Consider the following 16,473-nt stretch of genomic DNA (forward strand, 5'->3'; position numbering starts at 1 on the left):
GGCTCAAGTCCAACTCTTCTAACCCTCAGGTTTCATAATGACCCACCAGGCCATCGTCAGCTTCAACCAGACACACTCTGATTGATGTTGGCTTCCAGAAAATTAAACAAGGGAGGGAAATGATGTTCTTCTGTGGCCTCAATGAACTATTTGTTCAATTACAAAATGAGAGCAGTCACGTGTTCAACAGGAGGCAGATTGAGCTCTTGCTCCTTAGGACAACGAGACTCACCTGTGTTCAAATCAGCCGCACATTATACTTAACTCCACCAGCACCAAGCTGCCCCATGGCATACATTTGAGGTTTATTACCCCTCCATTCACCCCACCAGAATACCATTATAGATACGACCACCAGACAGTAATCCCTGTTTAATGCTTACATAATCAGTCTTCTGCTGTGCGTCAGTGCCATTGGTGGAGGCTGTTGTTTTTTCGCTGGTGGTGGGGTCGTTCACCTGCTCCTGTCCTTCTTCCTTGGGTTCACTGGCCTGACCAGGAAGGGCGACTTCTCCGACCCCCAGGGCATCACTTTTATATGCTTTGACAAACTCTTCCATGCACTTGACTTCACTCTCTGACAGACTGTGGCAGTAGGCCGGGTCCTGATCATAAATGGGGAGCTGTCTTGCAAGTTGCCTGCGGCGGTAGTAGGCCCCTTTTGTGCCAGCAACTGGCTGCATGTCTTGGGGTAAAAGTTCCATGTAACGGGTTGCCTGAAAGTAGGGGTAAAAAGACACAGAGATCAATGTATTTGCCATATGAGACAGTAACTGTTTGTCCCTGTTCATGTGCTTCCTCAGGGATTGTGTATATTAACACTCGCATTATCTTTTAACATTACAGTAATTCTTTTTAATCTCCAAAACATTGGCATCCTACAATTCAATCAGATTCCCACATATGATACAGCACTGGCTCAACACAATGGAGAGTTCTCCATAATTTGTTCTTAATCCTCATATCACATTACGCTGTATTTTAACAAATTCCCACAAAGAAGACATCATATGCTTAATGTTGTGTGATTTATTAAAGTACAATTCCAAAACAAGAAGCTCCACATGGATTTTAACAGTGCTGTTGGTAATGCTTGCATATTTTGTTGTTCAGGTTAATGACGTAGTGTGATTTTATATTTTATATTTGCAAGTATTCAGTTGTCCCACAACCTCAGGTAACCCTCATTCAAACAATCCCCCTTTAACTGGAGGTACTTCTTCCATTTCCTTCTTAGAGGCCCACCAGAAACATGAGATCAGCCACAGCTCTCCTCCTTGTCATCCCAATCTCTAAATCGACCACAATAAGGGTATCTTCTTTCTCCATCCAAGCTCCCACCATCTAGAACTTGATTCCATTTAGCATCTGATTCATAGATGACCACCTAGCTTTCCAGAAGGCACACAAGACGTGGCTCTTCCCTTCTGCAGCTTAACTAACCTAGTCCATCTCCTGGGTGAAATATCACCCCCTGATAGATAGGTGGGGGGCACCGATGAGTCTCTTGAGGAGACAAGACAGCACCTAGTGCGCACAGAAAGGATCACAGTAAATCCGTATGATATGATCGGCATACCCTCATCAGAACTAGATATCAGCCTTGACTCTCTGGTACGTATAGCACTCCATTGCAAAGAAACATAACCGTATCCCCCCAGGGTGTGGCCACCCACCCGCATACATTTGCAACAATTCACTACTCAATCTCATAACACACATCCCCTCTGCCATTAGAATGCAGCTGAGTCCCACAAAACATGTTTTGTCCAGTTGGGAAATGAATCAGTCTCTTTGAGTCACTGTGTCTCCTAACAGCCTATCACAGCACCCATCCACTAGCCAGATCTCCATGGGTCACTAGCAGGGATTTGGCACCCCCTACCTACCTTCGTGCAAGGCTAAAATCCACATACACACATTCGAAAATCCGCCTTTCATTTCTCATACCTTGGACTTCGGTCCTCCAAGGGTGGTCACCCACAGCACTTTGAGGCCATATCAATGGCATTAGATGCTATACATATTCCATATAATATAACATAACATATACTTTTTATCCTTTACCTTTCATTTAGTTTGATCAATTATGATGCAAGGTTTTATTGCACTTTCTAGTGTTAGTTATGGTGTGTCGGTGCTGGATAAATTTGCCAAACACTCTTGTTGCTAATTTTAGCCTTTTCTACTGGGGCCATACGCTTAATCCCAGCAGGTGGAGGGGTCTGACTGATGTTCAGAGTGACTACAATCTCTGTTATCCTAATGAGTCTGCATATGAAGACAAATAATAACATGAATTATGATTTATATTCAACCCCCCCGGGGCCGGTGCAAGGAATTTTGCCACCCTAGGCAAACTGTCAGATTGCCGCCCCCACTCCAGATTCTAACCGTTCTCAATCAACCGTCCTCCCACCAACCCCCACCCCCCCCACAGCCTTGTGTTCACGAGATGTGTATTGCCCTGCAGGAGGGGGTGACTTCTAGGCCAGCATGCATAAAAAGAAATCAACAAACGAATGTGGGGCAGCTCAAAACAGCAGCTCCAGGTGCCCTACAGATTTGGCACCAGACCACGAAAACAAAAGAAACAAGCATTGGCAATGCCAATTGTTTGGGCCTTTTTGTAGACATGGGAAAGGCATTTGCCAGGCACTGCTGTAGTGGTATAAACTGCCCATTGATGGTAGCAGGTGCAAATGGTGCGGCTACCTGGGCATATAACTGCAGTGCCTAGCAAATGCCTAGTACCTATATACAAGTCAAAACTGTTGGCTTTGCCAAGGCTTGTTTTAACAGGACTTCAGTGAAGGACACCATAGTGCTTATAAATTGAGTGGCTGTGGGCAGGCCAGGTAAGACATTCTTATTATATTAGTAGCACGTACAGCTCAAATTAAGTGAATAACTCTCAGAAGACTGCTTTGAAAAAACATTTGCAGCCACTACAAGTACAAAGTTGTATGGTAAGGCTTGACTAAAGCACGCTCAAAGTCATGGTATGGTATGGAAATGTTTATTTATAAAGCGCCTATACACAAGGCAAGTGCTTCAAAGCGCTCAAGGAGGGTGGGGACATGGGGACAAAGCAACAGTCGTGCAGAGCCCTTGAAATTCTGAGACGATAATAGTCTTCCCAGACAGAGTAAGTGCAAATAACACAATTAACAGTTGAGACACAGCAAATAGGCCTGCCGACGATTCTGCAGTTTTACCAAGTGTAATTAAGGGGGGTAGACAGGGGAGAACAGACAGACAATCTTCAAACACGGTGCATTTGGATCGTGAAAGTGCACAGACAGTTCCAGAGGGTCGGGTGCCAGGGACCTGTGAGACTTTAAGGTACACCAGGCGGCCAGTCAGTAAGCTGTAGAGAAAAGGAGGGAGAGAGGGAGAGAGAAGGAAGAGGAGAAAAGGAAGGTCTTAAGGAGTTTCCGGAACTTAAGGAGATCAGGCTCAAGACGGAGGGTGGCAGGGGGGTTATTCCAGAGGGAGGCCCCTGCTGAGGATAAATATCTCCATCCAAATCTCTGCTTGGAGAACCGGCTCATTCGCAGAAGGTTGGAGGTAGATGAGTGGAGGACTCGGGAGGGACAGTATTTAGGTAGGCAACGTTGCAGATAGGTAGGTTCAAGGCTCCAAAAAGCCTTGTGGACAATGCAGAGGGTCTTCAACTTGATCCTTGCAGCCACAGGGAGCCAGTGAAGGGATTTCAGTGCCAGAGAGATGCAGTTGCTGGCGGCGGCGCTGCTCGTCACCGACACACTGCCATCTTCAGCAACCACACCCCAGTCCCCCACACCCAATCTTGCTGAGATATCTCGCAGGCACTGACTCTGGCTTTGTTGATTTGAATGGTCTGCTTGGGGCTTGATGCGGAACCCATTCTTGAGCCGCCACATATCCCTTCAATGCAGTGTGTTCTGCAAGTAAGTAAGCACGTTTAACGTGGGTTTGCGCACTGGTACATCTACTTACTTGGTTGGCAGTGTAGTCGGCACAGCACCTCGGTCCAGGGGTCCTCCTCACCTGCTCGTCATACAGCACTGCAGCATTCATACCATTGAGTTGACGATCGGATCAGTCAAGGGGGCACTTGTGGTGCTTGGTGGCATGCTAATGCACATTGCACAGGTGCCAGCGCTGCCACCACGCCCATTCACCCATCGTGACCCTGACCTGGCCCCAGGTCCCAACCTTCACTGCGCCACCTTGTCTGCTGCTGCAGCCAGCCTTACTGCCAGGGGTGTTGCTAGGTCTGGAAAAGACCCGGGGCTACGATCATGTCGGAACTGTCAGGACTGGGGGCTAGCTAGCCTTTTGGTTGTAGCTCCTGAGATTCTATCAGGGACTACAACCAAAAGACCAGGGGCTATAGCCCCCTTAGCCACCCCTTAGCAACCCCTCTGCTTACTGCAGACAGTGGGCCTCATTACACGGATGGCGGTAAGGATTTACCGGTACCGGTAAAATACTGGTACCGGTAAATCCTTACCGCCTTACTACGAGGTCCCTTTGTGGGTTGGGGGATTTAACGCCTGCTTTTTGCAGGCATTAAAAACCAACCCGCAAAGGGACCCAGGGAGCTAATTACGGTACCGCAATTTGCGGTACCGTAATTAGCGCCTTCCCCATTCCCATTATGCCCTATGGGGCAAAAATGGGAATGGGGAAGGGCAATGGTGGAAGGGGGAATTACCGCCCCGCCAACCTTGGAATGGGGCGGTAATTCCCCTTTCCTCCAAGGCGGTGCTGGTATTTTACCGGCATGAACCATGGCGCTAATAGCGCCATGGTTCTCCGCAATCCGTGTAATGAGGCCCAGTAACTAAAAACAGGACCGGTGCTATCACCAGGCAAGGCAGTAGTGTGGGGGTGTTAAAAAAGCATTTTGCAGCTCTAACATTTCCAACATATAGGCAAGCGCCCAACCTTGCCTAGTGATAGCACCGGCACTGAACCCCCCCCACTGCAAATATCTTGCATACATGTATAACAATTAAGGATAAAGCCATCGAACAGAGGACTTCCGGAAGATTTCTGGGGGGTTTTCTTGTTATACATGTCAATAAAAACAAGAGATCAGTAATTATGACATTTTATTACAAGCCATTGAGAGATTTCCCAAACTAAAATAAATTATTGGGGCTCATGTGTCTTTCATACTGAGGTCTATAAAAAAGGACACCCAGTATCATTAACAAAGGACCTCATCTAGAGGGTGGTAGAATTAAAATCTACTGTGTTTCCACTGACCATATATGAAGTTTGGTACATCTTGCTTTCCACCGGGTACGCATTGTCAGATTATTTTATTTATTTGTAGTTTTTATAAAGCACTACTCGCCCATAAGACTCAAAGCGCACAAAAGACAAAACATAACATGCATAACAGACTGCAGTGATAAGGAAGCAGGGGAAACTGGCCTGATCTGATCAGACCTTTGAAGAGTTAGCTGAATGACCGCTTGGGGACCTTTCACCAATAGCCAAATCACTTGGACAATTGTCCACCTGTGAATCGCCCACCACTGAACTTCTTGCCAACCGCCATGAATTTCCAGTGGAAAGCCAGAAATCCCAAACGTTCATTCAAACAGTGGAAGCTTGGCTGATTTTAATTCCCAAGCACTCTAAATAAGGAACTTTTGGTTTGCCATCTAGCGCTCAATGGAGAGTAGTGCAATGATCTTTTCATCCAGTTAGATGCATGCAAGATGTAGCCGATGTTGTATATGGGCTGAAGTCCTTACTTAACAAGGTAAATAGTTCAAGCGCAACATCCCCTCATCGAAATTGAGACAATGTCATGTGCCATCATGGATATATAGGTCCTGTCTGTTTACATATTACATATTGCATATAAGCATTAAAGCTGAGTGAACTCCTCAAAAGTAAAGAGTGAATAAGCTTTCATCCAGTGAGATCCAAGCAAGTTACAGCTAATGGCAGCACTGGGCAGAGGTTCTTTCTTAGCCCGGAATATAGCTCAACCATACTACTCTGATATTGGAAATAAGACAATTGGCCTCATTACGACTTTGGCTGTAAAACCGCATGGCTACTGCCAGAGATTTTTTTTTTACTGGGAATGTGCAATTACCGGGTCATTACGGCCCTGTCAGACACTGTAATTTCCCATTCCCGGGTGCCGGCAAATAAAGGCTCCCCATTCCCCAATTAGAATGGTGCCGGTGCATCGGGCATGGTCTGCTCGCGGGTTCCTTTCCGCCCGCCAGGTTTGACCGGGTGGGCGAAAAGGCACCCGCGAGGAGACCTCGTAGTTTGCCGGTACGGTAACAACAGTACCGGCAATCTTACAGTACCATTGTTATTGTATCGGAAAACTTGTAATGAGGGCCAATGGCCTACACCATGGTGCGTAGGTCAGAGCTATCCTACTACCTGAGACATATGAGCATTAAGCCCGAGTTGACTCCATAAGGGTGATCAGTGAATATTCACAGGTTCATGGGTCTCATCTGAGGGTACCCCACGCCACTCCAGAATCGCACAAGCGGTTTAGATGTGTTTCTTATTCGTAGCTGGAAATAGGTACATGTTAGCATGCTACAGAGCTCTCAGGGGACCTGCCCATCACAGCATAGGTGGCAACGTTGAAAAGCTCTCCCAGACAAATAGAAGGAGCATGAAAAGGTGGGCAGAATTGGTCACTGTCAAGGCCCATCCCCCCTCCATGTTTAATACTCGCCATCATTAGGAAGCGGAGCATAACATGCTTGTAATTCTGGGCCTGCCAGCGATTAGATGGGTCCGGATTTGTGCTGCCAACAGTGGCTGCCAACCACTTCCTTTTTATAATATCCATGACATTGCTTATCAAAATCCTGACTTGGATCCAGGAAATTGCTGAACAGCTGGGAAATGTCCGTCTATGCAGACACAATTACAACCAGAAAAAAGCTTCTCTTAATAAAAGTGTGCCGTGTGAGTGGTGTGCTATTTGAGGCGGCATTATCTTAGAAGTCATGTTGACCCTGCAGGCAATGGCGGTGCTGTTACTGCCCACGTCAACCACCTTCTAGTTTATTATTTCTATTAGGACTCGTAGTTGAAATGCAGGGGAGCTGTTTACAGAACATGGGAGCTAATTAATTTTTCTTAAAAATATTTTCTTTGAGGCGATGCTGTGCACAGTGTATGACTACGCAACAGAGAAAATCTTTTCCCGCACAAACATGGCCACCAAGTGTCATGTGAAAGGGAGCTCTAGACCCTTTTCACTGTGCATTGCAGCAGAGACCACGAGAGCAGATGACAGACAACAGGCAGTGGAAATGAGGGCTAAGTAACAGCGTTCTGTTCAGGCTGGTGTGTGGAAACAGGGTGTGAACCTGAGAATCTGACCGTGTCATGCTAAACTCTGTGCAAGAAAGCACAGGTTTATAATTGAAAATTGGTTATTTATACCGAACCTTATACCCAGAGGGTTCTTAGTGCTGACCAGGCAGAGGTTTTATAAGCACAGACCCTGGGATCGAACCTGTGTTATTCTGCATTGTATTGCTTCCAAGGAGAACGCGTTGCCCTTGAGCTAGCCTCCCAAGACAAACGTTTACCACTGAGCACATGTCCTCACACATTTGATAGGTTGGCACTCCATTCAGGTTGCTTATCATGCATTTCTTGTATTTAATAATCAAGCGATGCATTACCGACCAAAGTAATGTGAGGGCACTTAAATCGGGTGCTATCACAATTAGCTCTTTCCTTTGCTTTGGACGGGTGCTAATAGGGCCTTTTCAAAATATTGAGCCTTATTCTGATATTGGTGGTAGTCATGGCGCTATTGGTCAATGGGGACTTACCGGTCCATTCCGACCTTGGAGGGACCGGTAAGTCCCCATTGACCAAATCATTCCCCATAGGGCTCAATGGGAATGGGGAGGGCGCAAATAACAGGCTTGTGAATGGCAAGCCCGTTATTTGCGCCCTGGTCCCCTGATGGGACCCGTAAGGTACGTTTGGTCCGACCAAACGTACCTTACGGATCCCGTTAGGGGACTTCGGAATCTGGCGGAAGGGGAATACTTTCCCCGCACAAACATACCGGTGCCCGGTATCCCCTACCGCCCGACTCGGAATGAGGCCCATTGTCTTTAATGAGCAACTACATGGTCAATGGCCTTGCATCATACAAAATCATTCACTGGGAACATGACCACTGAGGTGAATGTGAAAGAGGCCTCTGTACGAAACCCCTTGTCACTTTCCATGGTGACGAAGGACTTGGGGGCAGAATAGGGGCCAGTGATGGTGGATCTGTTTGGGCTGCCGGGCGGAAGCGGGCAAGGGAATGAGGTCTTATTTATACCAGTGAATACAACACATGTTCATCCACACCTGAATGGCTGAGGACTCCATTTTGGGTGCTAAATATGGAACATTTGCATTTATTAATCAGGCAGTGCATACATTCCATGATGAAATTAATCTGCAGGCAGGGACCCTACATGTCGGGATACTGAATCCAAACGACAATTAAGGCATAATTGATCATTGATAAACCTCATTCTCATTTGTCCTTCCCATTGACTCAAGCGTAATGAATAGAAGAGCAGAGTTATGCATTTATTTGCCCGAACACTAACTTAAGAATTTGTGGGAAATGGAAGATGCCACAGCTGTTGTGGAGCAAATGGTTGTAGAGCCTCCTTGCTTCCTACCTGCTTCAGGAAATATTATTGATACCAGCTCAAGAGTGACAGAGGACTTGCCCATGACTTATTTTATTTTATTTTGCCCTTGGGTTATACCCCACTAGGACAATGGAAGGAGTTTCTGAGGATTGTGGTGCTTCCCACTGTATAGGCAGGCAGTGCACAGGTAAGACATGTCTTTTGGCTTGCCTGAGTTAAGCCACAGAAGGCAGCATACGTACCCTAAGCATTAAGGCTGCTGGTCTGAACCTGTGAAGTGGTGCTGCAAATAGTGAACAAACAGCACACGCTGGAACGTGCTACAGGGCACAGTGCGCCATACAATTGAGCAGAACTACAACTTCACCCCTGGCCTCCACTCCCCACTGCCATTAATCATTTTGCAAAGATGTCCTGCCTGGGACCCGGTGGAAGGGGTATTCTGATATTTCTGTGAAACAGCCATAATGGATAAGGGTAGTTGCATTTTAATTGCGGAAAGTAAGAAGGTAGGTAGCGAGAGTTACATATATTTATTTTTATTGTATTATTGGTCAACATGATTTCAAACAACTTACAAAAACAAGAACACATTTATAACAGATCCTAAAGTAGTGTAGTGTCATTAGTTGATGTCATTATTCTACTATCAACTGATAATCAGCGTGTTCAACACGATCTACTGACGCTGCCTATGTGTATCCAGTCATTGCATCGAATACAAAGCATTTAATGCCAAAAGCATGAAAAATGCATCGAAATAAAAGCATCGAATGCATTTTTTTCAAAGGTAACGTTTTTTTTTTAGGTATAATGTGTTTTAAGGGGTAAAAAAACAGGGGTTTGGGGGACCCCCCATTTTTTCTTTTTTTAAATGCTTTTGACCTTTTTTTGTTGCTCTTTTTTAGATGCTAAGGCATTCAATGCTTTGGCATTCAATGCAATCACTAGACACCGCTGCTATGTTTTAAGAATGTATTCACCCAAGTAACATTTCCTCTCAGCTTCGGATGACTTGCAATATAGCAGGTTGTGTGGCTCAGTGGACTAATGCACCACCAGCACGGGCCTGTGTTTGACCACAAGATCACAGGTTTTTAATTCTGACAGAACCACTCATCCCTTCATCCTAGAAAGGTCGATAAAATGAGTACCATTAAGTTGACTCAAAATAAACATCGCTTATCTGCCAAGAGGTGCTCCTGGGGTTCAACGAGTGATTTACAAATACCCTGTTATGGTTGGCTGCCCCCGGTCCTCTAAAAATACATTAATTTATGTTTTAAGGGCATTTGCACACAGCCAGCAAGTACACTCTCAGGGATAGTGCTATTCATGCACCACCTTTTTTCCATGGTCGGTAGTAAGTACAAATTCATTAGTTAATAGGATTTTCTACTGGATTTGATTTAATTTGTGTTGATTTATTTGTAAGCGCGCACCTGACAGAATTAATCGTGTCTGAGTGCAGATGTATCACATGGTGATAATCAACCGTATTTGAAAATGCTATTAATTCAAAAATTTCGCAGGCAAGTGACTAAATATCAGTGCTATCATTTCAAAATAAGATAAGTCTTCAGAGCCTTTAAGGAAAGTAATGAGAGTTTTGTGTTCTCTAATGACTCTCAGGAGGCTGTTCCAAAGTTTTGGACCATAAACTCCAAACCTTCGATCCCCTTTATTCAGATATATTGACCGTGGCACTTGCAACATCTTGTTGCAAAAGGGTAGTTGACAGCCTGGTATATATGTCTTGGTTTTATCCAACAGATAGCTTGGTGCTAACTGATTCACGCATTTAAAGATAACGCAAAGAATTTTAACCAATGTAATGACCGCCTTAGATTAGAGATAGTGGATGATTTTGCCACCCTGAACACCAATCTAACTGCTGCATTTTGGCCTACTTGTAGTCTCTGTAGTTGGGTTGTCAGGATTACAGTCAGCAGAACGTTACCATAATCCAGTCGTGAGTTGATGAGAGTTCCCGCGACTGTCGCTCGATCCATGTCTGCAATAAACGGTAGGATCTGTCTTAACATCCGTAGGGTGTAGAACGCAGATTGTACTTTCACACTAACCTGTGCCCCACTCCCCATGTTGTCTTCCCAGATACAGCCCAGATTTTTTATTTTGGGAGATAATTCATTTGTGTATTTTGGTAGCTCAGTTGCGGTGCGCATATACTTTCAATACCAGTGCGCATAATTTATTGTGCACATATCAACCCAATTTCGTTCTTGATTGATTGCTGTTAGCTAGGAAGTGGCGGTTGTATCACATTCTTGACATTGTAGACAGCATGCTGTCACGAATTCACAAATACCTATGTCTTGTTTCAATTCAATTTAAGCCAATTTCTGGTCATTCAACAACCCTTCCCTCTTGCACTTTTCCCCTTCCCCCCCCTCCCCTGCACGTGCGCAATCTCATTGTCACCTGGCCTAGTAAGATCGTTGTCTCTGTCTTCCCTCGGTGCCCCTTCCTTGCCTCATCGCCCATTGAAACACTGTGGATAGGCGCGTTAGAAATGCCATATCATATCATATCATATCTGTGCGGCTTCGGTCTGCATTAAAAATAGCACGACTAAATGATCAGACCAAGAAATTTGAAAAAGCTGGAGAAACAGAAATAAGTGAATCTACAGAGAAAATAAGATCCAAGATATTGCTAAGACGATGAGTGGGCTCCACAACATGTTGTTAGAGACCAAGATCAACCATAGCATCAAATAAAGTAGTAGTAGCAGAAGAAATAGGCACATAAATCTTAAAATTAAAATCTCTCACAATTAGCAGGTCTGAAAATGTAATTGACAAGAGTCCCTGCATGCTCTAAAAAATCCCACAGAAGCGAGAGTCCAAGCCAGAGGGTGATAAACAATTAATATGTAAATAGAAAAAGACACTGACATAGATAAAAAGAACCAACAGAGTCTCCATTTTAATTTCATGAGGTAATGGTATCAACAACACTGATAAATGTGGTTTGTATATTACCGTGAACCCACCAGGATGGGTTGAAATATGATCCAAATGAATAATGTTGTACTTATCCCGAAGGCCCTACACCCTCACCGGACCAGAAGAGTCCCTAAACCAAGTTTCAGTCACACAAACAACATCATGATTATGCTAAAAAAAATAAGTCATGGCAAAATGCTGAATGCGTGAACCGGACTGTGCATTTACCAGAAGGCATTCGTAGAACCCATCAACATTTGAATCTACAATAGCCCCTCCCAAGGGGCGATGTATAAAAGCAGCGGGCAGCACTGTGCCTGATGGCGCCAGGCTCACGGGAATGTAACAGGCTAGTTTGAAAACACTAGAATAGGTTAGGGGAGGACTGTGTGGCCACGTCCATGACCCGTTCTATGCACGGACAATCACAGATGGGCTTAACTTTGGTGCAACTTCAGTGTGAATAAAAATGAAATCGGAAAAAAGAGCAGATTAAAAAAACTGAAATGTGTCTGCAATTAACAGGCTTCGGGTCACCCACCTGACTTAAGGACCCAGTCTTAAAGGAAATAGGTAATATATAATGAGGAATTAAACAAATAATCAGCTTAAATAAAGCCAAATTAACAAACTGGTCAGCCAGAGCAGCTGGACCTCAGTGCATCAAGGGAAAGGCAGCTCTGTCTCCTAAGAGTGCCTTACCCCTCCCACTGCCAAGAGAACAGAGAAGAAAGACTGCACAGGGTGTTTGAGTGTAGAAAGAAAGAAACATTTGCTCATCACCTGACAGGAAACCCTGGGACAGGAAAACAGGGACTTTCCGGCCAAGCCACTCGGCTTGGAAGGAACTCAAATAAATAAAAATGAATTTGAAAAGAAGAGAACATTAAATTAACTGAAATGCGTAGGCAAATAAACACAGAACAGATGTCCAGTCACCCGCCTGACTCGAGGAGCAAGTCAAAAGGAAATTAGTCAAATATAACGAGGCAATGAAAGAAATAACTAACTTAGACAATGCCAAATTAACAAACCCGGCAGCCTGAGCAGGCTCAGCAGGTCAGGTGTCATAAAGGTTCTTACACATGTGTATCTGCTGCTACTTACTATTCTTTGTTGGGTGTCATGGCTTGATTTTAGGAATTAAAAGATACAATTATGGCATATATATGAAGTACTGATTACCATTGTAAAAAGTTAATAGCCACTGAAGACATTTTTTTTTGTGTCGCAGGATGAAGGGACATTCTGCTCCCCAGGGCTAATTTACTTCATGACTGTACAACTATGAAGTTAAGTTTATGAGAGAGCAGGCATTCATATATTAACCACTGACATCTCATCGTGTGTGAACTTCAAAGAGGGAAGCTGTAAATTCGTGTTATTGACTAGAGAATAAAAATATACATGGCCCGATTTGTGGAAAGTGAGCCAAGATCCTGCAACGTTCACAAGGTGATATAGACTTTGCGAGTCTCTGCGCGCAGAGGTTTTTGAGCCCACTCTGCGTATTCATGGAATGTTTCCCACAAAGTTACCCCATGCACAAGTCGCATCTGGTACGCCACTATCACGCCCCTGAGCAAAGCTGAAATAGCCACTAATAGCTACCTGTGCACGCTCCTCGGCCCGAAACTCATGCACTCGGTACTCCAGCATGGGGTCCCCTGAAACCATGCCAGCACCCCAGTGACATTGCGTGGGGTCCCGTGTAACTGTAAACAGCACCCTGACAATATGTGTACCATTTCCCATAACTGAAGTAATGACCTGGTCAATCTGTGTGCAAACCCCTGTAAACTGCGTCTGCACCCTGCTACTTTGCATACACGCACCCCTTCCTGTGATCAGCCCCCCAACTGCGTGTATGCACCCCTAGACCTTAGCTTTGCGTGGAGATTCCTATGCGATTTGGGCCTTACGCCTGCTTTCACAAGGCAGTGTGATCCAGGGCATTGCATGCTAATACCGGCAACATAATGTTGCGTGGTCTGTTTCAGGAATACACTTGGTTGAGCGCAGTTGGGGCAAGCAATCTCCTTGCACGGGTCATCCCTCGATACGCCCACATTTTCCTTTATTCTTCCTCATTCTGCATGTTCAGCACCCTATTTTGGTCTCTGTGCCGGCCCAACCCACATTCTGCGAGGGGTCTCGCGCAAGCTGCTCGACCACTCGCATAGACATGCAGGGCCTGTGTGAAGTCCACGCAGAGACCGGAAAAGTCACGCAAAGTTGATTCTATGAATCGACAAAGGGAGTTTTGCACGCAGAATGTCCCAATTTTCCCTGCAAATAGTTCCACGAATCGAGCCCATAATATCCACAAGAGGAGGTGCTGCTGATGCCACAGTGGTTTGCCACTAATACTCAAGGAAATGTTTTCTTGCAGGTCTAAAAATGTACGTTTAGGTGCTAGGTATAATCATTGGTTTCCTTGATGGACCATGGCACACAACTGGCGACCGGGCCACAAGATGATGTATTCATTTTCACTATATGGCAGTAAAACATTTAATGAACCTGAATTGATTGTATATTTTTATTTCTGAGTTCACATTTTTATGGATGTTTTCTTCATCTAAAATATACTGAATTGATGATGATGATGAAGTGGAACAGCCCAAATAAATGGTCAAACTTGCCTAATTTAGAGCATTCAAAAGACAGAGAGGGCATGCAGGCGATCACAGAGACATCTGCCTTAAGCATTTGCACAGTAAAGGATCTGAATATTAATAATATTAACCTGAAAATATTAAATTACAAATGACTGAAAGTTGTGAATCAACAAGTACACCTTATCAGAGGGATGTGTGGGTTGAAGGTTGAGACCAAAGTGGAAAGCACCAATCTTAACGTCAAAGATCAAAGATCTAAGCATACCAGACAGAACATTCTAGTATTTCTAGTATTCTTATCGTAGGGGACTATAGAAATATGAAGTTTAGGGGATGTTAGGATTTACTTGAGGGAGCTAGATGTAAGGTGGGAGGAAAATGTCAGAGAGGGTTTTCACATTGAGTGGTTGTGTGTATACGTGAAACAATGACACAATTTGAAATTGATAACTTTATGGTTTTAACTGGTTGGCCTGCATTTGAGAATTAAAATAAGAGAAAAACCGAAAAAGCCACTCAACAGCCCACCCAACAATTACTTTACAATGAACAATTAGGAGGGGTGGACTAAGATTAACTTTAACATGGGTCTACCAGGTGAAATGTGAGCTGATACCATGATACACAAAAGGTCTGGGAGCCACTCTACTCAGAACACACATGGCCAAATAATGTATTCTATGGGTAGGTGCCCATTCAGGAGGCTCTACAACTACCATTCAGCTCACTGTACTTTTCTCAGAAGAGAAATATTCATTTGCTTATCAGTCTGGTCCCGCCCACTTGTACAGTCTAGCACCAACATTTAAGGCAATTCTCCTTCTGAACAAGAGCACCAACAGCAAACCCAGACATGTGTTTCGGCCTAGTCGGGTCTCTTCATTGAGGTGAAGTTGTGCCTCTCTAAGGCTCAGTGAGCAAGGGGTCAACATCTGGATTACCCATGGTAATTTATGGTGAAATGCTAAGTTCCTAAAAATACACAAACGGTCTGAGAGCCCAGGGTAATCCAGACGTGGACTATTTGCTCACTGAACCTTAGAGAGGCATGGCTTCACCTCTTGCGGAGCCTCAAGAAGGCTGAAACTCATGTCTGGGGTTGCTGATTGTACACATGTTCAGAGAAGAATTGCTGAACATGTTGGTGCTGGAGTACCTTTGTGGGTGGGACCAGATTGATATGCAATTCATTATTTTTCCTCTGAGAAGGGTGCAATGAGCTAAAACTGGTTCTAGACCCTCCTGAGTGGAAGAAATGCCATGTTCGTTTTCAGTACAGGGGGTCCCACACTCTTGTCTAATCTGATATCATAATAGGCTGACATATAACAGGTCCTCATTCGTTTTTGATCCTTGAGGTGATATAGGAGTTTGGTGGTCTCCTAATGTAGGATTTTCTCAACATAATCAACGCGGCTGAGATAGACAAATGAAGGAATCTGAATTGAAACACCCCTTCAGATAGTGGTGGCAAAACACGGTTTTACAGCTTAAATCTGTGATTAACTAAAGGTAATTGATTTCAGATGAAGTCTTGAAAGGTAACTCATGACATAGTACAATCCCTATTGCCTAACTCATAACGAAAGACAGCTATTCTGCTGGGATGAAAATTGGTCTGGAGTTTACACCAATGTCTCTTGCGTAGTACTGAATGCACTGGCTATCCCAGTGGGATCAAAGCGTTGTATTTCACTAGATGTTTCAAGCAGATGTTCAGTCTATTGAGCTAGTGTGGATGAATACACTTTTCAGAATATGCCAGGCTTGCAACAGCCTTATGTTTTCATGGTAGAGGTAAACATGCCTCAGTGGCATGAATAAAGGTTGTGTGCGGAGTGGAGGAGGGGTCGAGGCAAGACACATCTGATCAGCAGGATCCCGAATCCTTCAATTAGTCACTATTTTTTTTTTATTATCACTTGTTTTAATTGTAATACCATTTTTACAAGAATACACTTTCAATGGATTTATCCATGTCCTTTGCCAAGTTAATATACACAAAATGAAAGAGTAAAGCTCCATCAACGAGCAAGCCACAAAAACTAAGATGAAGAAGCCATGGTACCCATTGAGGTGGACTGGACGGATGAAAAGCTTGTGTGGCTTCGCAAATGCCCCGTATCTGTAGGAGGGTCCGCTGTTTCCCCTACATTCTCAGAAAGCTGATTGAGACTAATGTTATGAAAAAAAACATGATACAGCGATCCCCCAAGAAGT

At 44.5% G+C, this 16,473-nt stretch overlaps 1 protein-coding gene across 1 annotated transcript in view; it reads right to left on the reverse strand.

Annotated features, from left to right (window-relative positions):
• The window catches only part of LMCD1 (LIM and cysteine rich domains 1), a 379,546-nt gene that overhangs the window by 54,032 nt on the left and 309,041 nt on the right, over nt 1-16,473 (reverse strand). Inside the window, exon 4 of the mRNA XM_069643488.1 lies at nt 384-716. Within this exon, the coding sequence (XP_069499589.1) occupies nt 384-716 (333 nt within the window). The remainder of the gene's footprint in view (nt 1-383; nt 717-16,473) is intronic.

The sequence above is a fragment of the Ambystoma mexicanum genome, chromosome 2p, assembly GCF_040938575.1.
Source record: "Ambystoma mexicanum isolate Mex_15411 chromosome 2p, UKY_AmexF1_1, whole genome shotgun sequence".
Classification (NCBI taxonomy): domain Eukaryota; kingdom Metazoa; phylum Chordata; class Amphibia; order Caudata; family Ambystomatidae; genus Ambystoma; species Ambystoma mexicanum.